Source organism: Sorex fumeus, unplaced genomic scaffold (assembly GCF_029834395.1).
Source record: "Sorex fumeus unplaced genomic scaffold, SorFum_2.1 ptg000155l, whole genome shotgun sequence".
Lineage (NCBI taxonomy): Eukaryota > Metazoa > Chordata > Mammalia > Eulipotyphla > Soricidae > Sorex > Sorex fumeus.
In genome coordinates, this window is record NW_026606212.1 from 736,999 (window position 1) to 760,041 (window position 23,043).

Consider the following 23,043-nt stretch of genomic DNA (forward strand, 5'->3'; position numbering starts at 1 on the left):
ACTTAAGACACTTACCCCTAAACATTTCAACATGCATCTGACAGCAAGGATGTTCTGCCAATGATCAGAATGCCATGACGTCCCATCCGTCCAAGGGCTTGCTTCACATGTATGGGACACTAGTCTCAATCCCTGGCAGTCAAAATTAAAGTTAAAAAGTTAATGCCAGGGGCTGGAGCGATAGCACAGTGGGTAGGGCGTTTGCCTTGCACGCAACCAACATGACCGACACAGGTTAGATTCCCAGCACCCAAACACAGGTTAGATTCCCAGCACCCCATATGGTCCCCTGAGCACCGCCAGGAGCAATTCCTGAGTGCATGAGCCAGGAGTAACTCCTGAGCATCGCCGGGTGCGACCCAAAAAGCAAAAAAAAAAAAAAAAAAAAAAAAAAAGTTAATGCCAATGGCACTGGAGCACTAGCACAGTGGGTAGGGCGTTTGCCTTGCATGCGGCCGACCCGGGTTTGATTCCCAGCATCCCATATGGTCCCCTGAGCACCGCCAGGAGTAATTCCTGAGTGCAGAGCCAGGAGGAATCCCTGTGCAATGCTGGGTATGACCCAAAAAGCGAAAAAAAAAAAAAAGAAAGAAAAAGTTAATGCCAATTCCTTAGGAGACTCTAGCATGCATTTTTTTTTTCTTTTTGGTCTTAATGGAGCTACACCTGGTGATGCTCAGGGGTTATTCCTGGCTCTGCACTCAGGAAGCACTCGTGGCGGTGCTCAGGAGACCTTATGGGATGCTGGGAATCAAACCCGGGTCGGCCGCATGCAAGGCAAACTCCCTGCCCGCTGTGTTATCGCTCCAGTGCCAGTGGCATTAATTTTTTAATTTTAATTTTGGCTGCCAGGGATTGAGACTAGTGTCCCATACATGTGAAGCAAGCCCTTGGGCGGATGTGACGTCATGGCATTCTGATCATTGTCAGAACATCCTTGCTGTGAGATGCACGTTGAAATGTTTAGGGGTAAGCGTCTTAAGTTGTCTGTAAGGCAAGCGCCCTCCCCGCTGTCCTATCGCTCCTGGCTCCTGTTCAGGATTCTTTAGGGAATAGGTGAAGCCTCTCCCCTCAGCCTGTGGGGAGCTGTGGGGCCTGGGCGTAGAGGAGAAAGAGGCAGACAAGAAAGAACACGCACCAGACGGCTTCCCTGACGGCGCCCGCTGTGGTGGGGGGCGGTGGGGGGCCAGCCGGCTGGCCTTTGGCAGGCGGTTCCCGCGTTTTTTAGAACCCCAACCCAGTTCTTTTGGCTGCCCAGCGTTAAATTCTGGATGACACCGGGGGGCGGGTCCCAGATCTCCTGCCACCGCAGCTGCGACCCTCCCAGGGCAGAGACCGGGATCTCGTGAGGTTCAAGCTTTCCCACCACCGCGCAGCCCCAAGCGTGTGGTGACACTGCGGGTGACTGAAATAGACCTGTTTCCACAGGCTCGGCCCCCACGCCGGCTGATTTATGGGGCTCGGGTGGGTGGAAGGTGCCGACGCCAAGGCAGCTCTGGAAAGCTGAGACTTACATAAGTAAGGCGGGAAGGGCCGGGCTGAGGGCCAGGCTCCCCCCTGCCCCCCGCCAGGGCACCTCCTCTGCAGGGTCCCCGCTTCTAAGTGGATCCCCCAACCAGCCCAGATGGACCCGGTGACAGGTACCCTGAGGTGTTCCTTTTCTGGTCAGAAACTTGCCCCTTCTTGTACTCTGAGGGACTGTCTCTCCCACTGGCAGAGCCTGGAATCCTCCCCCGCTGCGTGTGGGTAGGTGACTCCAGAGCACGGCAACCCCTAAGTCATGGTCTAGTGGATTGGAAAATCCACAATTGTATTTTTTTTTCTGCTTTGTAAAGTATAGCTGCTGTTCCTGCTCCTTCTCCTCCTCCTCCTCCTCCCTCCCCTCTACCTCCTCTCCTTCCTCCTCCTCCTCCTCCTCCTCTTCCTCCTTTTCTTCCTCCTTCTTGTCTTTTTGTCACACCCGGCGATGCTCAGGGGTTTCTCCTTGCTCTGCACTCAGGAACTACTCCTGGTGGTGCTCAGGGGACCGTATGGGATGCTGGGAGTCGAACCCGGGTCGGCCGTGTGCAAGGCAAACTAGCAGGAACAGTGCTGTGAAGCAATGGCATTCTTCAGGGAAGAGTCTGAGCGCCGGGGTCGGCGCGGGGCCTGTGGCGGGCCGGCAGGGGCGGGTCTCACGGCAATGAGCACCCCCAGCCGCTTGCCGGCTCCCAGTCACGAGCATGGGTCTGAGGGCGGGTGGAAGTGTGCACAGTTTCCTCCAGCCCGCTCAGTCCGTAGCCTGGCACAGCCTGGCAGCGTGGAGAATGTGGGAGGGGGAAGCCTGCGCTTGCTGATTCTTGAACTGAGACTTGCCTGGGATTCTGGAGACCTCAGAGGTACTGCATTCATTGAGGTGCCCAAGCGAAAGGACATTTGCTCGCGACCCTGTAGATCCTTCAGACACGTAAAGAGCACAAAAGGATGTGAGCCGGGGGAGCAATAGTACAGTGGGGAGGGTATTTGCCTTGCATGATGCCGACCCCTGTTCCATCCCCAGCATCCCGTAGGGTCCTCCAAGCCCACCAGGAGAATTCCTGAGTGCAGAGCCAGAAGTTAGCCCTAAGCACTGTTGGGTGTGGCCCCAACACAAACAAACAAAACCAAACCCCCCAAATAAGTGGCTGTGAGCAGAGGCAAAGTCGGAGCAGGCATTTCCCGGGAGCCCCCACGTGAGGGGCTGCCCCCACCTGTCGCTGCGTTCCCTGCTTTGTGTGCACGGCCCAGGTGTCCTCACCCACTTGAGGGGAGACACAGCAGGCTGCGGGTGCAGAAACACCTGGAATCCCTCAGCCCGGGCCCCCCAGGGCCTCTGCCAGGGCCTTGGCCACCTCCGGCCTGGTGGAATGTCCTATTCAGCCTTGATGAGAATCTCTTACTTCTGGGTGTTTCTAGGGGCGCGTGGACACTTGGCAGGAAGGGATACTTCTGTTTTCACAGTTAACCATTCCCCTTCTTTCCCTTCCAGTGTTCGAGCTGGTCAACCAAGGGTGAGTGTCCCTGCTCAGGCAAATGGTTTCCTGGTGCTTCCTGGGCTGGGCTCGCTGGCGAGAGCTGGATTTGGCGTCTCACTTGCGTGTGTGTGTGTGTGTGTGTATGGGTGTATGTGTGGGTGTGTGTGTGTGTGCGTGGGTGTCCCGGCAGGCCTGTGATGGAAGTGCCCACAGTCAAGCCACTCTCGGAAGACCAGGCCCGGTTCTACTTCCAGGATCTGATCAAAGGCATTGAATACCGTAAGCAGGGCTGGCGGGAGGCCTTGCCCCTGGGGAGGGGGGAGAGCGTGGTCGGTGTCCTCAGAGGAGGGAAGGACAAGGAAAAGCTTTCCTCAGACCAGAGCTGCCTGTGATGCTGCTTGTGGCCCTGGGAGCCCTGTTGGGGCCGCTTTCCCGGTAGGCAGCTGCTCTTCCTGCCCGATGAAACACAGGGCACCATTACACTAGAGACCACCATGTGGGTGCGTTCCCTATAGTGGGCATAACTGGCTCTCTGCCCGCATATCCCTCACTCCTCCAGCCTTTCTGGGGTGGACATCTGTTAACCTACTGGAACCTCAGTTTCCTCATCTGTAGAACAAGAATTGGCTATTTCTCACTGGAGCTAAAATCGTACAGAGCACAGCTGGGGCCAGCTGCAGGCAAGGCGAGTGTCTCAGCCCCTGTACCATCTGCCTGTCTGCTGAACTTTTCTCTTTTGGAGGGGACTTTTTTTTTTTTTACTTTTAAATATATTTTTTAAAATTTTTATTAGTGAAACACCATGAGATACAGTTGTAGACTTACAAATTTTTGTGCTTGGGTTTCAATTGTACAATGATCAAATACCCATCCCTCCACCAGCGCCCATTTTCCACCACCACGGGTCCCAGTATCCCTCCCATCCCCATCCCCCATCCCACCCTGCCTCTGTGGCAGGGCATCCCTTTTGTTCTCTCTCTCCTTTTGGATGTTGTGGTTTGCAAAAGAGGCATCGAGTGGCAATCATGTTTGGTCTATAGTCTACTTTCAGCATGCTTCTCCCATCCCGAGAGAATCCTCCCAACACCCTTTATTTGGTGCTCCCTTCTCTATCTGAGCTCCCTTTTCCCCTAGCATGTGTGGTTGGCCTCCAAGCCATGGAGCAAAACGCCTGGTACTAATCTCAGCCACTCTTGGGTGTTAGTCTCCTATTTTGTTACTTTATGTTCCCCAGATGAAGGCAATCTTTCTATGTCTATCTGGAGGGGACTTTTGAGGTCATATTTGGTGATGCTCAGGGGTTACTCCTGGCTCTGCACTGGTGGTGCTCGGGGGGACCGTATGGGATGCCGGCTGCATGCAAGGCAAACGCTCTCCCTGCTGTGCTGTCACTCGAACCCCTGGCCTCTAAACTTTTGCTCACGTCTGTCATGTAGGATTGTTGTGAGATTTGAATGGGGTAATTGGGGGGCACTAAGACAAGGTGACGCCCCAGAAGGGTCAGCAGAGGACGCAGCAGGTCCCTTCATCACCTGCGTCCTTCCTCATCATCCCCGCAGGCGTGCAGTTGTGTCTCCCCAGCCGTGGGTTGGCGTGTAGACAGGAGCCATTAGCCCGCTGCCTTTATGCCTGACAGCTTCCGTTCCTTGCTCCGGTCCCTGTTGGTGGACAGGCTGAGCGTGGTCATGAGGAATGGAAATAGGCCTGACTGCCAAGCCCACCTTCCAGTTGGGACCCAGACATACTAGCGCACGTGCCTTGCCCCTGCAGGGCCCTGGCTTGGACCAGGACCACCGCATGCACCCCATTTCCTGACCCCTCAGGATGTGGCCCTGAGAACCCCGCACCCCACCCATTTGAAAGCACAGAGCTCCCCAAGCCCTGTCTGCCTCCACCTTGTGCAAGGCGGCAGTTCCCGCCCTCTCTGCCTCTACCTCGCACGAGGCGGCAGTTCTTGACGGGGCGCTGCTAGCCCGTTTCAGAACACGGAGTATAGGTGTGTGGAGGGTGGGGAGAAGGGAGAGCTGAGGTGGGAGGGAGGGTCTGGGGGCATGGGAGGCCAGAGCCCCGCCCTGCCCTGTGGACCGCCCCACACGGCCTCCTGCCCCATCCCTGCCGCCTGCAGTGCACTACCAGAAGATCATCCACCGGGACATCAAGCCGTCCAACCTGCTGGTGGGGGAGGACGGGCACGTCAAGATCGCCGACTTCGGAGTGAGCAACGAGTTCAAGGGCAGCGACGCGCTGCTGTCTAACACCGTGGGCACACCCGCCTTCATGGCGCCCGAGTCACTCTCCGAGACCCGGAAGATCTTCTCCGGGAAGGTGGGTCGGTACCTGCCCAGCGGGCCCAGCCCGGCTGGTTCGCGCCCTGGGGTGGTACCTGGCCAGACTCCGGGTCTAACAGCGTCAGTGAGGCTGGGGGATCTGGCTGAGGAAGACCCGTCCCCAGGACTCTGTCTCAGCTGTTCTGGTTTCTTCTCCCGCTGCGGGCCACTGTCTGCCAGTTGACCAAGCTCGGCAGAGAGATCATTCTTCAGGAGTCCTGGGGTTGGCCGGATTGCCCCGCGGGGGTGGGTGCATGTCCTGGAGTGGGGAGGCGGGTGCCTGAGGCTCCCCCACCCTGTAAACCCAGAGTCGAGACAGGTGGTTTCTCCTGCAGGGCAAACCCGGGAATGGGATGCCAGCAGGGCTTGAGGGGTCGCTGCCTCACCGGCAATGCTCTCTCTGTCTTGCAGGCCTTGGATGTCTGGGCCATGGGTGTGACGCTCTACTGCTTTGTGTTTGGCCAGGTAACAGCATGGGGCATCCTGTCCCCAGGAGATGGCTGGGGGGGCCCTTTGAAAAAACCACTGGGAAGAGAGCAGTTAAAAGTGAAGTCATTGGGGCTGATAGCACGGGGGGGGGGGGGGGGGCGGGGGGGGCGTTTTGCCTTGCACGCGGCCGACCCAGGTTTGATTCCCAGCATCCCATATGGTCCCCTGAGCACTGCCAGGTATGATTCCTGAGTGCATGAGCCAGGAGGAACCAATGAGCATCACCGGGTGTGACCTAAAAAGCAAAAAAAAAAAAAAAAAAGGCGATGTTGTTTTCTTTCCACAGCTAGGCTCGCGGAGGGCAGCTGCCTTCCCAGTGGAGCTGTGTGTGTGATCCTCCCTGGTGCGGACAGTGACACACGCTCTAGAGCTGGGGGATTTAGGGCCCTGTCAGCAGAGGTGCCACGGCCGCCCCCCACAGGCGCCCTTTCCTGCCCGATCCCGGCCTTTTGCTGTGCTCTGTGGAGGGTTTCCTAGGGATTGTTGGGGGGACGGTATTAAGTGGAAGTTAAAGTCCATTTGGCATGATTTTGTTATGGGGAGATTTTTTTGTTTGTTTGGGAGCCATAACCTGGCTGTGCTCACCCTGGTGGCGCTCAGGGGGGACCCTAACGGTGCCGGGGTGGAGCTGGGGTCAGCCGCATGCAAGGCCCACACGCTCCCGCTATGCTGTCCACCAGCCCCGTTCAGCAGTATTAATCACTTAATCACTTAATCCCCGTTATTCATCGATTTATTCGAGCAGGTGCCAGTAACATCTCCATTCATCCCGGTTGCATGCTAGCGTAGCCCAATGGTATCTGTTCGTTCTAGGAACATGCAGAGCCTCAAACCGATCATTTAGGGTCTTGACGAAGAAGTCTGACCATCTTATAGGTGGGCGTCCACGTGATCTTTTGATGTCCCGTGGAATCCAATCAGTAATGGCTCTAGTCCAGCGGTTGTCTGTAAACCTCATTATGTGTCCAGCCCATCTGATTTTTGATGTCTTGGCAATGAGACAGCGTCCTTGATTATTGAGCATTGACGAAGATCAGAACTCCGGATTCTATCTCTCATTTGAGTGAATCGTGATATTCCAAGCATAGTTCTTTCGATTCCTCTTTGAGAGACCCGAATAGCGTTCTCATCCTGTTTTCGTAGGGTCCAGGTCTCTGAGGCAGTATTATTATTATTATTATTATTATTATTTAATGTTATTATGATTGAATCACCGTGAGCTACAGTCACAAAGTTTCATGTTTGAGTTTCAGTCATACAGTGATGGAACACCCGTCCCGCCACCAGTGCACGTTCACCACCAATGTCCGCCGTATTTCTTCCACGCTCCGCCGCCCCCTGCTCTGCGTTATTGAATGCAGAAATGCTTTTGGGGCTTTATTGCTGTTTCTGTATTACTGATACTTGGCGGCTTCTTTTGTTTGTTTCTTTTGCAGGCGAGGGGCGCCACTCCTGGCTCTACACTCAGGAATTACTCCTGGTGGTGCTGGGGGATCGAACCTGGGTGGGCTGCGTGCAAGGCCGGCGCCCTGTGTGCTGTACTGTTTCTCTGACCCCAGACTTCTTTTCTTTTCCTGCTTCCTTCGTTGCTGGGATTGAACCCAGGACCTCATGCATGAGGGACATGTGCGATGCCATTGATTTGTATCCCCGCCCCCTTAGCGGCTTCTAGTTTTTTTTTTTTCTTTCATATTTGGGCCGCTCTTGGCAGTGCTCAGGGCTTACTCCTGGCTCTGTGCTCTGGATTCACTCCTGGTGGGCTCAGGGAACCACATGTGGTGCCAGGGATCAGACCTGCATTCGCCACGTCGTGTCCTATCCCTCCGGCCCCAAGGAGCTTCTCTTTTTAATTCTGAAATTCTGTAAGTCCTATGGGCAACAAAACCATGGATTTTGCCTTTCATGAACTTGTGGTCCTGCTAAAAACTTTGAAACCGGGTCCATAAGAGTTTACAGGGGCTTGCCTTGCACACGGCTGACCCAGGTTCGATTCCCAGCATCCCATATGGTCCCCTGAGCACCGCCAGGAGGAATTCCTGAGTGTAAAGCCAGGAGTAACCCCTGATCGCCGGGTGTGGCCCTCCCCCCCAAAAAAAGAGTTTCCAAGGACAGGAAGGATACTACAGCTGGTGGGGCACTTGCCCTGCATGTGGCTGACCCAGATTCGATCCCCAGCATCCCATAGTCTCCCCTGAGCACCACCAGGAGTAATTCCTTAGTGCAGAGCCAGGACTAACCCCTGAGCATCACCAGGTGTGACCCCAAAACAAAAACAAACAAACAAAAATCCAACTAAACAAACAAAAAAGACTTAAATCTCCTCTCCCAGTTTGAGAGAATTGTGCAGTGAACACCAGCATCTCAGCTCCGGATTTCATCTTCCGTGATTCTCATTTTCTCCCAGGTCTGTCCATGCTCTGTTGTTAGCCACGTCATTTGTGGCTCTTCTCTTCGTTTCCTTTTAAGTCAAATTTACAATTTGTAAAGTGTATGGTTTGGCTGTGGTTTGGTTTGGGGGTCATACCCTCTGGTGCTCAGGGGCTACTCCTGGTTCTGTGTCCCAGGCTGGCCCCTGGCATGCTGGGGGAATGGTGCCCGGGGCGTGATGGCAAGTCCCCCACCTGCTGCCCTCTGTGTGTGTCCAGATCCTGAGTGCTCTGTCAGCGAGCTCTGAAAAATAGACACTCCAGTTCTCTCCCATGCTGGCCCGAGTGACCATTCCTGGGGAAGTCACTTTTTTGGTACAGGGGTAAACCAGGACACTATTACCCTACACAGCCCCTGAGGTTTTTTTTTTTTTTCCTTGCTTTTTGGGTCACACGCAGCGATACTCAGGAGTTACTCCTGGCTCTGCACTCAGGAATCACTCCTGGCGGTGCTGGGGGAACCATATGGGATGCCAGGGCTTAGAACTCAGGTTGGCTGTGTGCAAGGCAAACACCCTCCCCGCTGTACTATCGCTCTGGCCCCAGAGGTTTTTTTTTTTTTTTTTCCATCATAATGACCACGTCCATCCCTCACTGGGGTGTGGGGGCCGTCAGTTTGTCACTCAGGATGTGGTGCATGAACCGGCTTCCAAGGCTGCCCCGTCTGGGCCTCAGTGCCGGCTTTACACTTCCTGGGCACCTCGCCCCTCCCAGCTGCTGTCAAAGGGGAAACTCATGATTTCTCATGACTTCTGAGAACCTTGGCAGAAATCATTAAGGGACTCGTGAATTCAGTGGGTATGTCCCAAGTCCCCGCTCTTGAGCCCAGGATGTCCACAGGCACTGGTGGTCAGCTGAGAGCCGGATGTGAAATCCCTGCCCTCCAGAAACTAATGGTGCAGTATGCAATTAAAATAATAAAATAAAAACAGTAAGAGGTCTGGAGCCATAGCATAGCGGGTAGGGTGTTTGCCTTGCATGCGGCCAACCTGGGTTCGATTCCCAGCATCCCATATGGTCTCCTGAGCACTGCCAGGGATAATTTTTGAGTACAGAGCCAGGAGTAACCCCTGAGCATAGCCAGGTGTGACCCCCCAAGAAATAAAAAACCAGAAAAACAGTGAGAGAAATCTGCAGCGTAACTCAGGCCGGGGTTGGGTATGTGTTGGGAAATTGCAAGCTAGTGGGTGGGTGTCTGTCTGTCTGTCTTAGACAGGCATGCAGAGAAGGCCCCTGCATCATGGGCAGAAACCTGAGTGATGGCAGAGAGCAGCCGGGCTGGTGGACACTCACCGAGATGTCCAAGAGGCCAGCACGGGGACGGAGGGGGATACAGTAGGACGGTGGGTGTCCTGCTTGCAAGTAGGGTTTGTTGGTTTGATTACTGGCAGCAAGTCAGGTCCCCCTGAAACTCACAGGAGTAACCTCCAAGCACTGCCCGCTGGGGCCTAAAATAAAACAAAAAACATTAAGAAAAAAAGTTGGGGCGGGGCTGGAGCAATAGCACAGTGGGTAGGGCATTTGCCTTGCACGCAGCCAACATGGTCGACACAGGTTCGATTCCCAGCATCCCATATGGTCCCCCAAGCACTGCCAGGAGCAATTCCTGAGTGTATGGGCCAGGAGTAACCCCTGAGCATCGCCGAGTGTGACCCAAAAAGCAAGAAAAAAAAAAAAGTTGGGGCTGGAGCAATAGCACAGCGGGTAGGGCGTTTGCCTTGCACGCGGCCAACCCGGGTTCAATTCCCAGCATCCCATATGGTCCCCTGAGCACTGCCAGGGGTAATTCCTGAGTGCAGAGCCAGGAGTAACCCCTGTGCATCACCAGGTGTGGCCCAGAAAGCAAAAAAAAAAGAAAAAGAAAAAAAGTTAGCTTGAAACCTGGCCGGGGAGGCAGTTCCCAGCCACAGCCGGCACTGTGGCCCCATCCTGGGCCTTGTGGACCCCGGGCCTGGCTGGTGGCCAGCTGCAGGGGAGAGCCAGAGCGTGACACCCCGTCCGAGGCTGCTCCCAGCCTTCTCGAACCAATTCACCGGGGTTTGCTCCCTCCTTAGATAGGCCCCGGCTGCGAGTTTCTCCGCCGTGACTCATGTTGACCCAGGTGGTCCTCCCGGCCGGAAGTGGCAGGTGCTGACCACCACTCCGTCCCCGCCTCTCTCTGCAGTGCCCATTCATGGATGAGCGGATCATGTGCTTACACAGTAAGATCAAGAGTCAGGCCCTGGAGTTCCCAGACCAGTGAGTATGTCCATCGGGGGTAGCCTCCCTCCCTGAGCCCTCGGGGCGGGGGTGTTCCCGTGACCGTGGCCCGCCCCTGACCGCCTCCCGTCCCCCCAGGCCTGACATAGCCGAGGACCTGAAGGACCTGATCACCCGCATGCTGGACAAGAACCCGGAGTCAAGGATCGTGGTGCCCGAGATCAAGGTAGCAGGACCCCGGCTCGGCCTGTGTCCACTGCTTGGAACCGTGTGGCTGTCACCTGGCCCGGCCCGGCCCACAGCCTCCCGCCGACGAGGCCCGGGGTCTGTGTGCTGAGACTGGGGCGAGGTCGGCTGGCGCTCGCTGTGGTTGGCTTGGGCTGACGGCGTCCGTTCTCCCTGGATGGGGCCTGTGTCCGGCTGCCCGGCTGCCCGGTTCCGCGTCCTTCCCTGGCCGTGGCGGTGGGGGCGGGGAGGGAGTCTTAGCAGTTTGGCCTTCCCAGCGCCACCCTGCCCGGGCTGCTCATCGCAGGACGTGTTCGCGGGGGGCCCCCAGTTGGCCCCGCACCCCTTTCTGTGCAGAAATCAGAGCTGTTTCTGGCACCCGGGGGGGGGGCACTTTGAAGAAGGGCTGACCCCGGCCGGGGGTGTCTCCCCACGGTCCTTCCAGCCGCCCTCACTGTCTCTGCGGCCTCTACTTCCCTTTCTGGGAGATGGGGAGTTTGCTGCCTGCTCTGAGCTGAGCCGCCTGGCATGGGGGAGCGTTGCTGAGGTGTGACAGGGACACGGGGGAGGGGGGCCTCCTGGGGCCACCCCGCGGGAGGGACGTTGAATTCCAGCCCCTTCTGTGCAGTCCCGCGGCTGATGGCGTTCCGTCCGACACACACCGCCTGTGCTCCCTCCATGCTGTCTGTCTCTGTGCTCTCCGCCTTTCCTCCTCTCCCATTGCCTGTCCTTCTGCCTGGCTTGCCTCTCGCGTGCCTGACCCCAGGCCACTGTCCGCCTCCCCCCTGCCCCGCCCGCCCTCACTCGTCCTGTCATTCGTTGAAGCTGCACCCCTGGGTCACGAGGCACGGGGCGGAACCGTTGCCGTCGGAGGACGAGAACTGCACGCTGGTCGAGGTGACGGAAGAGGAGGTGGAGAACTCGGTCAAACACATTCCCAGCCTGGCGACCGTGGTAAGGCGGGCGAACCAGAGGGCCGCAGGCAGGGCCCGCGAGGCCCAGGCTGGCACCCAGAGGGCATCTGAGGCCGATCATGGGGCCTAGGAGTCAGGACATGGCCAGTCTGCTCCCCACCCCGGCCACCAGCCCACGGCCTGACTCATACTGCGCCTGTGCCCCTGGCAGCCTCTTCCATTTAGCTTGGTCACTGGCCAGGTCCCCTGCCACGCTAGAGAGGCCCCCCGCCCCATCCAAGGAACCTTCTAGAAATCCTCCTTTCAGCACAGCGCAGGGAGAGCAGGAGGAGGAAAGGGACCAGCATGGACACTGGGCAGGATTCTCCGAGACAGGCCCCTGGTCCAGAGGGGAGCGACCAAGTCTCCCGTCCTGCAGACAGTGACCCAGAACCCACAGAGGCCTCCCTGACCCCTGAGGGGCGAGCTTCTCGGGAGTGGCCGCCCTTTCATGGCCTCGCATCTGGGGCCCGACCAGCGAGGAGCTGGGATAATAGTGCTCAGGCCCTCAGTGCTCCCAGGCAGCCCGGGCCGCTGTCCCGGGGCAGAGTCCCATGGCAGGGCACCGGGAGGGGACGGTGGCCCAGTCTGCAGAGATCCAGCGTCCACCTCATGCTGGCCCACAGGCTGGCCCCACTCCAGCTTCGCACGTCCTCTCCCCCCTCTCCCCCCCCCCCCCCCCCCCGCTTCTTCACTCTCCTTCTTCCCGGATCTGACCCCGGGGTGGGGCCTCCACCTCCCGCCCGGGCCTCTGCATGCCCATCACTGTGCCACGCTAACCACCTCCTCTCTCTCATCCTCCCGCCGCACCCACAAGCCATAGCGCCTGCCAGGGCCCTTCTGAGCCTGGCATGGACGGTCCTGGCCTGGTCCTGGCCCCTGTCCCGTCGCCACCGCCCTCAGCTGCAGCTTCCTGGGAGAAGGCAGCTGGCCCAGGGCTGGGGGGCAGGGGTCACCATGGCCCGGAAACACTTCTCTCTCAGGCCTGTGCCGGGGGCCCTGCGGGAGGGGCGACAGAACTGGTGGGGTCCTGTCCGGCCGGCGGGAGTCGGGTCTGGGTCCTGGACAGATGGAGCAGACTGGTGGGGAGAGGTGGCAGACCGGGGAGGTTGGGGCGGGGCCTGGGCCCCTGGGGGGCTCTCACTTTTGCCCCCGAGGTGGCCTCTATTTCCGCGGAGCTGGGGAGTGCCTTAGTGGTGCTTGGCAAGTCCTGGGCCTGTGGCCCAATGCGGTGGTCCAAGGATGTGGTGCTAGGGACCCCGGGCCACCCTGGTGCTGCAGGGGACCATGTGGTGCCGAGGATCCAACCAGGGGTGACTGCCAGGCAAGGCACATGCTTCACCCCTGACCTCCCTGTGCCGGGATGCTGCTCCTGGCCGACTGGGGGCGGACCCAGGTTGTGTTAGGGTGGGGGCAGGGCCCCCCAGTAGTTTCCCCAGCCAGCAGAGGACAAGCCCTACCCTCCCTGCCTCTCTGACTTCCAAGCATGTTAATAACCCAGTGGGCAAATGATCTACAGGACAGGGCGTGGCGGGGACAGGAATATTATGCAGTCTTGAACAGGTTGGAAGCACTGACAGTCGAAAACACACCCTGTGGGGGAAGCCACAGGCCACGTGGGGTTGGATTCCATTGCTGGGAATGTCCAGATCCCATCCAGCGTCCACAGATGGGGCACATGGGGTGGGGTGGGGTGGGGTGGCGGTAGCGGGGGTGGGGCTCATGGGATGTGTGTGGACATCCTGATCCTGGTGAATGGTCACTCTAACTTGGCGAGGAACATGCCGTGCAAGGGTCTTTCAATTCAAGAATGGCTCAGTGCCTTGTCCCCCCCAGCCCCCGGCTCTTCCCGGGAGGCCACGGCCGGCATCGTGTTGGGGCCATCAGGACAGCTGGCCCTGGGCAGGGGCACAGTGTGGCCACCTCCCCTTCAGCCTGGGGTCCCCCGGGAGCTGGGCGGGCCTGGGGCCAGACTTGGCAGGACGGGAATGTCTCATCCAGGGTTTCACTCCCCTCACGAGCCGTGGAGTTTTGGGGACAGACCACTGAGACCTGGGGTGCTTTAGTGACTGCTGCCTGGCAGGAAGGGAGGTTGCCCTGTGTCCCCCACCCCCAGCATCGGCACCTGGCATCGCCACCAGGCCGGGGCGGCAGTGGGGAGGGCCTGGGGCAGGGGCCAGTGCCCTGGAGTGCTGTGTGGGCGGCTGACTCCCTGCCCTTCTCTCCTTCAGATCCTTGTGAAGACCATGATCCGCAAACGCTCCTTTGGGAACCCGTTTGAGGGCAGCCGGCGAGAGGAACGCTCCTTGTCGGCCCCTGGCAACCTGCTGGCGTGAGTGTCCCCCTCTGGGCTCTGGAGAACTCGGGACAGCCCCTGCCCCCGCTCTGCACGGCCCTCCCAATGGACCCCTATGGACCCCCAGCAGTTGCCGGCTTTGGCTTTGCAGTGGGGAGACAACCCCTCCCCCGCCTTGCCTCAGCCTCCCCCTCACTGGCAGCTCATCCAACCCCTCTTGGGAGGGGTTTGCACTGGCACGGGCAGGGGGCTCCTGACAGCCCGAATCCGTGGCCGAGGCCCAGAAGCACGCATGCTCTGTGGGACTTGGGGCCTGGCGTGTGCCTCGCCGAGCTGCCAGGACCCTCCGTGCAGCAGAGCCAGTACTGGGGGGGTCTGAGCACTGTGCCCAGGACAGCACCTGGGAGTCTTCTCACATCCCTTTTCCTCCCCTCCGGCCATTCCAGCAAAAAGCCGACCCGGGCATGGGCGGCCCCGTGGGAGCCCAAGGTACGCCTGCCTGCCCGCCTGAGCGGCCGCGCGTGGGGCTGGGGCGCGTAGGCATGGCTCAGCCCGTCTCGCCGCCTGGCCCGCACCCTCTGCTCCGTGCACACCGCGGCACTGAGGCTGGGACAGGCCTGCCCAGTCACATGCACCGGCTCCTGCCCCTCCCGGAGGAGTTAAACCCCGGCCAGCTGGTGACCCCAGCAACCCCCCCCACCCCCCAGCGCAGAGAAGTTTGGTCTCACACCTGGGATGACAGAGTTGACACCCTCAATGCCCTCCCTCTGGGCCGCGCCCCCTCCCCACACCAGCACGCTCCCCGCTGGTCCGGCTCCAGGCCTCTCCCTCTGGCTCAGTTGAGATCATTTACCGTCCATTGCAGGCTCTGATTCCAGGGTCTCTAGAGCATTCGCGGTGGCCCTGCTCTCCCCCACACTCACCCGTCAGACATTTCCACTAGCCCAGGAGAGCCCCCTCTGACAGTCAGAGCCTGGCTCCTGTGTCTGTGGGTCCGTCTGTCCCCCACACTTCCGGTCAGCGGACCCATCCAGGTGCGACTGGGCTCTGCTTCTTCCCCGCGTACCCGCTCTCAGGGCTCCCCCTGTGCTGTGGCCCGTGGTGGCCGAGCAGCGCGTCCCTGGACGGGCCGTGTTCGTCCCCCTGTCTAGGTGCCACTGTGGCAGGCATGCCCTGTAACTTGGTGTCTCATTAGAAGAGGCCTCACGGAATGGGCTTGACAGGCCCATGAGGCGTCGGGGGGCCGGAAGGAGGCTTGTGGGGGGATTGTCCTGCCTTCCTGGAGCAGCCGTGGGAACACGTCAGAGCGATCGCTCTGGCTTCAGGCCCTGTCCTCTCCCGTGGCAGACCTGTCCACGGCTTTCCACACACCCCACAGGCTGAGATGGGTGCAGAGGGCTGGGGTGGTTTTGGGTAATGGGAGGTTTGGGTGGTGCTCAGAGGATACCCCCCGCTCTGTGCTTGGGGGTCACTCCCAGGGACGGAACCGGAGGCAGCAGCATGCAAGGCAGGTGGCTTAACCCCTTTGCTGTCCCCCGACCTCCGTCCAGAGACCTGTCGGTGTCTGGGAAGCCTGGAGTGCGTGGCTTGCTGCCCGCCTGGCCGGAAACCTGTGCTGTCTTGGCTGAGCCTTGTCCTGTGAGCAAGTGGCTGTCGGGGCGGAAGGCTGGGGGTCTCCCTCCCGCGACAGAGTCGGAGCGAGCATGATTCTCGGCCTGAGCGGGCTTCTTCCTGGGGGGCCGGCATCCTGCTTCCTTTGCCTGGGGTGGGCTGCCAGGGGGCACCATGCTGTCCTGTCTAGGGTGGAGGGGAGCCAAGTCTGGTTGGGGGACTGCAGCCTGGGGCCCCTCCACCTCCGATCACTCCATGCTGACCTAGAGGAGGCTCAGGACAGGCCCCGGGAGCCAGGGGCGCTTCTCTCGTCCCACCATCTCTGTGCATCACAGAGACGAGGATCTGCGTTGTCCCAGGAGGTTTTCCCTGCGCCTGTGTGTGTATGTGTGCATGCGTGCGTGTGTGTCCTGGGAGGCCTGTGTGTGTGTGTGTGTGTGTGTGTGTGTGTGACCCGTGAGGCACCTGTGTGTGTATGTGTGTGTCCCGGGAGGCCTCTGTGTGTGTCTGTGTGTGTGTCCCAGGAGGCCTCTGTGTGTGTATGTGTATGTGTGCCGGGAGACCTGTGTGTGTGTGTGTGTGTGTGTGTGTGTGTGGTGTGTATGTGTGTGTGTGTTTGTGAAGCAGAGACCCACCCTGTGTTGGCAGGGCCACGGCAAGTCACAGTTGGTTCCCATCAGGTTTTATAGTCTTTGCTCCTTGAAGCCAAGGGTGTTGGTTTCTCCCTCATATTGCTGGAATACAAAGTCTGTTTTGTTTTGTTTTTGTGACACACCCAGCTGTCAGGGCTTGCTCCTGGTTTTGTGCTCAGGGAGCACGCTCAGTGGGGCTCTGGGGACCATATTGGGGTGCCAGGGATTAAACCTGAGACGGCCACGTGCAAAGCAAGCTCCCTACTTGCTATACTAACGCTCCGGCCCTTTCTCTTTGAATGTTTTATTTCCTTGGGGACCTTCCAAGCAGTGTAAGGCCTGGGGGCCCCTCCCAGCAGTTCTCGGCCAAGGTGGCCTGAGTATGTGTTGCCACTGACCCCTGCAGTGGGGTGGGGCCACACCCAGTGGAATTTAGAAAACCACATTGCGGGACTGGGATGATTGTCCAGGGGGGAGGGGGTTTGCCTTGCATGCGGTCAACCCGGCTTTGATCCCTGGCATCTCATATGATCCCCTGAGCACCGCCAGGAGTAATTCCTGAGTGAAGAGCCAGAAGGAGCCCTGGCTCTGGCATCACCAGATGTGACCCAAAAGCCAAAAAAAAAAAAAAATCTAGAAGATCACCTGGTGATCAGATTGAACCAGGCTGGCTGTCCACATTCAAGGCAGGAGTGCCTAAGTGCTTTTACCCCTGTACTGTCTCTCCAACCCCAGGGCATTTTACATAAGCAAGGAAAGGAACAGGGAGGAAAAGTCCCAAAGAAGAAATGAAGTAAATGACATGCCCCGTGATGGGAAGCTGAGGCCAGGACTGCGCGGGCATCGCTGTGACCTTAATGCTGGTTTTCTTTCTGCCAAGCAGGAAGCGCAGCAGCGAAGACAGCCTTCGAGGCCCCGACCCAGCCCCCATGGGGGAGGAGGAAGTGCTCGTGTGAAGGAACAGCCCCCGGTGGAGAGCTGGGGGGCCGCAGCCCTGGACTCCCCAGCAAGCATGCGTCTGTGGCAGCCAGATGAAGCCATGGAGTAGCTGCCTGAGGGAGCAGCTTCCCTGAGGGATGAGCTGCCCTGAGGGATGAGCGCCCTGAGGGAGCAGCTGCCTGAGGGATGAGCTGCCCTGAGGGAACAGCTGCCTGAGGGATGAGCTGCCCTGAGTGAGTAGCTTCCTTGAGGGAGCAGCTGCCCTGAGGGAGTAGCTGCCCTGAGGGAGCAGCTGCTCTGAGGGAGCAGCTGCCTGAGGGAGTAGCTGCCCTGAGGGAGCGATTACCCTGAGAGAGCAGTTGCCCTGAGGGAGCAGCTGCCTGAGAGAGTGGCTGCCTAAGGGAGTAGCTTCCCTGAGGGAGCAGTTGCCCTGAGGGAGCAGCTGCCTGAGGGAGCAGCTGCCTTGAGGGAGCAGTTGCCCTGAGGGAGCAGCTGCCTGAGGGAGTAGCTGCCCTGAGGGAGCAGCTGCCTGAGAGAGTGGCTGCCTAAGGGAGTAGCTTCCCTGAGGGAGCAGTTGCCCTGAGGGAGCAGCTGCCTGAGGGAGCAGCTGCCTTGAGGGAGCAGTTGCCCTGAGGGAGCAGCTGCCTGAGGGAGTAGCTGCCCTGAGGGAGCAGCTGCCTGAGAGAGTAGCTGCCTAAGGGAGTAGCTTCCCTGAGGGAGCAGTTGCCCTGAGGGAGCAGCTGCCCGAGGGAGCAGCTGCCTTGAGGGAGCAGTTGCCCTGAGGGAGCAGCTGCCTGAGGGAGTAGCTGCCCTGAGGGAACGATTGCCCTGAGGGAGCAGTTGCCCTGAGGGAGCAGCCGCCCTGAGGGAGTAGCTGCTGGGATCCGCCCTCGCCTGCACGCGCCCCCTGCGTTTCCATAGCAGCATGTCCTACTGAAACCAAGCCCGTGTAGCGCCTTGGCCATCATCTCCCGTTTGTCTTTATTTTCACTTCTCTGTTGTTTCGAGAGGACAGACAGAAAAGGACTTGGCTCCCCGACGGCCCTCGGCTGCTGGCTGGCTGAACGACGGGGTGAAGGGCTGTGGGCCCACGCCCACGTGCACGTGGAGACATTTGCTTCATAGACATTTTTATGCCAAAACTCCTTCATTGTGGACTCGGAACCATGCCAGATATACCTAGGGAGTGTGTGTGGGGTTTAGGGTCGTGAGAATGATCCGAAAACCCAGACCATGGAACTGACTGTTGCATTTGGAAGGAGGCAAGAGCAGGTGTAATGGCGGGGGAGGGAATCTAACTCCCCTCCCCTCCCCCACAGCCTTGCCGCCCCCAGGCTACTTAATTGAATTTTACCTTTTTTTTTTTTAAAAAAAAATTATTTAAATGGGTAGAACTTTAGTCAGAAAAAGGAAAGGGCTTCAAACAAACTTAATTGCTTCACAAAAGGGATTTTTCCAGCCCTGGAGGGGCTTTTGGAGGTTGTATGGGAAAATTGGAAAATTGACCGCCCCCCCAACAAGTTTCTCCAGGTCGGTCTTTGAAGCAGTTGAGTGAAAATCTCGTGAATGTCTTATAGAAACGGGCAACTTCAGGGTGAGCTCTTCCCCTCCAGGGACATTTCCGGCCTGGGGCAGACAGACCCCGGTAGCTGAACTAGGGCACCGCAGTTATTTCGCGCTTCAGGATTTATCCCCTCGACTCCGGGCTGGAGTTAGAGCCAGTGAAATCTCTGCCTGTACATTAGCAGCTTCGCTTGTCTGTGGCCTGCGTACGTTAGAGACGGCCGGGGCTTTATTTTCCTCTCAAGCACTCGCTGATTGTCATAGTCCCACGTGTACCCTGATTCTGGAGGGCTGGGTGGGAACTGCTTTCATCCTGATGCTGCGCTCCCTTAGGGTCTGCACGGTAACATTGGGGACCCCCTTCCGCGACAGAAGCGCTGCAACCCAGAGCACGGCGCCTTGCACGCCACTTCCCGTCCCGTAGCCAAAAGTCCAAGGACTTTTTGACTTTTTGACTCTGCCCTTTTTGACTCCCAACCAATACTGGGAAAGTTTGGTTGCTGCCCGGGGCGAATTCCAGAGCCATAGGAGGGGGACTGGGGAGTGAGTTGGGGGTGGGGGGTTGCCCTGGGAGACTTTAAGGTCTGCCTCCCCTGGCTGTCCCAGATGAGCACGCTTAGGAGGCCCGGGTGTCAGGAGGTTCATAGGTTAATCCATTGTGGGGGACGTGGCGAGGGCAGGAGAGGCAAGCCTGGCCCCCCAGCGGAGGGTGGGGGAGTGGGGAACGTCTTCCTCTGGTCTCAGGAGCAGGGGGTGCTGGTTCCCCCCACATTCCCTCCCCCCCATCACTTCGTGGGCCCCTCCCCTCCGTGGCAGAGGGGGTTGGATTCGTTGGTGCAAGGCACCTTTTGGTGGTCGTGGCCCCCTCTTGCTGTGCCCGGGGAGGGTTGTTCCAGTGTTTCCCAAGGCCGAGAGGTGGTGCCCACATTCATTACCCTTTTTAAGAAAAGAAAAAAAAAAAAACGAAAAACCAACAAAACAAACACCAAAGAAAGTGGTGGGAAGGAACTGCCCCCTCTGCCCACGGAGTCCAGGTACAGGTGGAGACGGTGGCTCCCTTGTGTGGCCGAGAGGCCAGCTCTGAGGCTGGTGTCTGGAGCGGGAAGGTGGGGGCCGCTTTCCAGGAGAGCAGACGGGTTCCCCGGCCGCTCTTTCTAATGGCTTGGAGGGACCAGCTTGGTGCAGCCACCTGGCCTGCCTGCAGCCTTGATGGAAGGACAGCGCCCCCCGCCCCCCCTCCCCCGTCTTTCCTTTGTCCTGGTCCCCGGTCCCTTCCTCCACTGGTCTGAACATCCCCCCCACCCTTTCCATTCCTGTGACTTAGGGCTCCCGTTCCTGAAGCCTTTCTGGAACAAGGAGACTAAGACCTGGGCACAGAGACTCAGCCCCACCCTGATGCTCCCTGCATCTCCTCGGGGAGAGCCACATGGGGGAGGGGGTGGGGCAGGACCCACGACCTCCACTCGCTTCCAAAGGTGCTAGGGAAGGTTTCCGGGTCGTGGGATTGGCCACTTTTCTATTCTGTGATTGACGCCCGACGCTTGTGTTTTATTCCTGATCCTTTCTACTATGCATTTTCCTTTTATCAGGTGTACAAAGTTAAATACTGTGTATTTATCACTTAAAAGTCCATGAACTTAAAGAGACAAAATTAAAAAAAAAAATAATAAGCCTTTGGTGTTTTTCCACAAATGTTGAAGCTTCTCTGTAAACTTGAAATAAACAGACAGCGAAATGGTGCAAAGACCAGGCTGCTGGGTTTTTCGTGCTTGTCGATTTCAGTCCGTGTTCTCCAGGTTGTCTGCCCTGATGTCTGTTTTTCTGCTCAGGGTGCTGGTGAGGTCGAATGCTCATGGTGCGGTATTCCGTTATTCACCCCTGATTCGAGCAGGGGTGCCCGGGACGCCAGCATCTCTGGAGGCAAATTCCAGGAGGGAGAGAGCGCTGGTGCCAAGCAGGTTTCCTGCCTCCAACACAGTCAAGGAGTGACCCCTGGGCCCTACCAGGCGTGACGCCAGAACAATCAAAAAGAAGGAATGTAGATGCTCAGCAGGCCAGAGCACTGCTCTGCAGCTGGCAGGTCTGAGTTCCAGCCCCAGCACCTGACGATGCTCTGAACACCTTTGGTTTTGTTCCCCGGAAAATGCAGATTCCCAGTCTCCAAATATCTTTTGTTTTTTGGCCACATCCGGTGGTGCTTAGTGGTTACTCCTGCCTCTGCACTCAGGAATTATTCCTGGTGGTGCTCGGGGTAGCATATGGGGTGCTGGGAATTGAATCTAGGTCGACTGTGTGCAAGGCAAACACCCTCCTCACTGTCCCGTCTCTCCACCTGCCCCCCCAGTCCTGGCAAGTAAACAGAAAGATTTTTTTGTTTGCCTTTTTGGGTCACACCCGATGATGCTCAGGGGTTCCTCCTGGCTCTGCCCTCAGGAATTACCCCTGCCGGTGCTCAGGGGACCATATGGGATGCTGGAATCGAATCCGGGTCGGCCGCATGCAAGGCAAACATCCTACCCGCTGTGCTATCCCTCCAGCCTCAAGCAGGAATTACTTTTAAAAGGCAGCATGAGGGGCAGGAGAGATAGTCCAGCGGGGATGGTGCTTGCCTTGCTGACCTGGGTTCAATCCCCAACATCCTGTGTGGTCCTCTGAGCACTCTCAGCACCACTGGGTGTAGCCCGAAAACCAAAGTGAGGGGTGGAGAAGCCTGGGCAAGTGCTTTCTCAAAGGGGTTTGGTGAACGTTCCCCGCCAGCCAGCTTGGTCCTTTTCCCGTAGAAGCTGCACTTGTGAAATAAACTGTTCCCTCTACAGGGAAAGGAGTCGAGGCCAGGGGAGGGTGGGGCTGCTTTCTGCGGGGAGAAACACCCAGAACACCCAGTTAGGGAGGAAGTGAGAAGCGGCTCATTTTACAATTCAGATACTGGCGTGTGTGTGGGCTGGCGTTCCTCGTTCCTCGGCTGCGGGTAGAGTGGTGGGTTGGGAGGCCGGGGAGAGCGAGTGGAGTGTGGAAACCATTTTCAGGTTCCCTCAGAGTGTGGTCCCTCACTTTTACGTAAAACTGAGCAGAGCCAGGAGCAGTCACTACAGGAAGCGTCTGAGCTCGAGGAGCCCAGCATCGAGGTTCAGAGGAGGAAAACGGAAGGAAAAGGCCTATGCCAGCCTCAGACCCTGGGGAATCGAACCTGGGTCGGCTGTGTGCAAGGCAACCGCCCTACCCGTTGTGCTATCACTCCAGCCCCGATAATAGCAAAATACATTTTTTTTTTTTTTTTTTGCTTTTTTGGGTCATACCTGGTGATGCACAGGAGTTACTCCTGGTTCATGCACTCAGGAATCTCTCCTGGCGGTGCTTGGGGGACCATATGGGATGCTGGGAATCCAACCTGGGTCTGCTGCATGCAAGGCAAACGCCCTACCCGCTGTGCTATTGCTCCAGCCCCTAAAATAATATTTTAATGTTTGATCCTCAACCAACCCGAGCTCTTCTCCAAGGAGGAGCACTGGTTCCTTGCGACTGGCGGGAGGCCCGACAGACACGTCTCTGGTGGGGACAGAAGGCCGCAGCCCGCATGCAAACCCAGGGGTGGCCGCCCCCAACCCTATCCTCCCTCTACATGGGCCACAGAGATGCCAGCTGTCTGCTGGCGACTAGAGTGGGCGCCTGGGAGGGGCCGACAGCCTCACCAGGGTGGGGAGCCGTGCACTGGAAGCTAAACTTGAATTGGAACTTTCTCTAGCAGGGAAACATTTCCTTCTTCCTGCAAGTGTCTTGATGACAACCTTGAAGGACCCTTGAGTGGTCGAGAAAGACGCTGCTTGAAAGATCCCTGCAAGGACACGCCACAGACCCCTCACGACAGTGAGGCTAGTGGCGGAGCACCCGTCTGGGGAAAGTAGGAAGTGAAGCCACTTGGGGAGGGGCAGAGGCAAACGGGTGATGCTGGTGGCCACGGCCAAGGTGCCAGGCTCTGTGCCAGGCCCAGCTCGGGGCTCTCGCTCGCCCCTGGAAGATGAGCAGGGAACGGTGGTCACTCCTGTCCTGCTGAGGCATTCACGGATCCATGCTTCTCCTCCTGAGCTTCTGCCGCTGTCACAAGCTGCCTGCACTGGACAAAGGTGAAAATGAATGAGCCGGGGCTGAGTGATAGCACAGCGGGTGGGGCATTTGCCTTGCACGCGGCTGACCCGGGTTCGATTCCCAGCATCCCATAGGGTCCCCTGAGCACCTCCAGGAGTAATTCCTGACTGCAGAGCCAGGAGTAACCCCTGTGCATCCCCGGGTGTGACCCAAAAAGAAACAAAATGAATGAGCCTTGGTCCCTCCCCCCAGTCACACCTTTCACTGGAAGGAAAAGCCCCCCCAAGGGCATGGTTGGGAGGGAAGG

At 58.2% G+C, this 23,043-nt stretch overlaps 1 protein-coding gene across 2 annotated transcripts in view; it reads left to right on the top strand.

The window, feature by feature from the left end:
* The window catches only part of CAMKK2 (calcium/calmodulin dependent protein kinase kinase 2), a 37,605-nt gene extending 20,373 nt beyond the window's left edge, over positions 1-17,232 (top strand). The window contains exons 8-17 of one of the 2 annotated variants that reach the window (XM_056107136.1): positions 3,008-3,029; positions 3,184-3,272; positions 5,119-5,318; positions 5,732-5,785; positions 10,400-10,473; positions 10,573-10,660; positions 11,485-11,613; positions 13,844-13,944; positions 14,355-14,397; positions 17,035-17,232. In XM_056107136.1, the coding sequence (XP_055963111.1) occupies positions 3,008-3,029; positions 3,184-3,272; positions 5,119-5,318; positions 5,732-5,785; positions 10,400-10,473; positions 10,573-10,660; positions 11,485-11,613; positions 13,844-13,944; positions 14,355-14,397; positions 17,035-17,199 (965 nt within the window). In that variant the 3' untranslated portion in view covers positions 17,200-17,232. The remainder of the gene's footprint in view (positions 1-3,007; positions 3,030-3,183; positions 3,273-5,118; positions 5,319-5,731; positions 5,786-10,399; positions 10,474-10,572; positions 10,661-11,484; positions 11,614-13,843; positions 13,945-14,354; positions 14,398-17,034) is intronic. The other variant, XM_056107137.1, reaches the window with a different exon arrangement.
* The last annotated feature ends 5,811 nt before the right edge of the window (positions 17,233-23,043 follow it).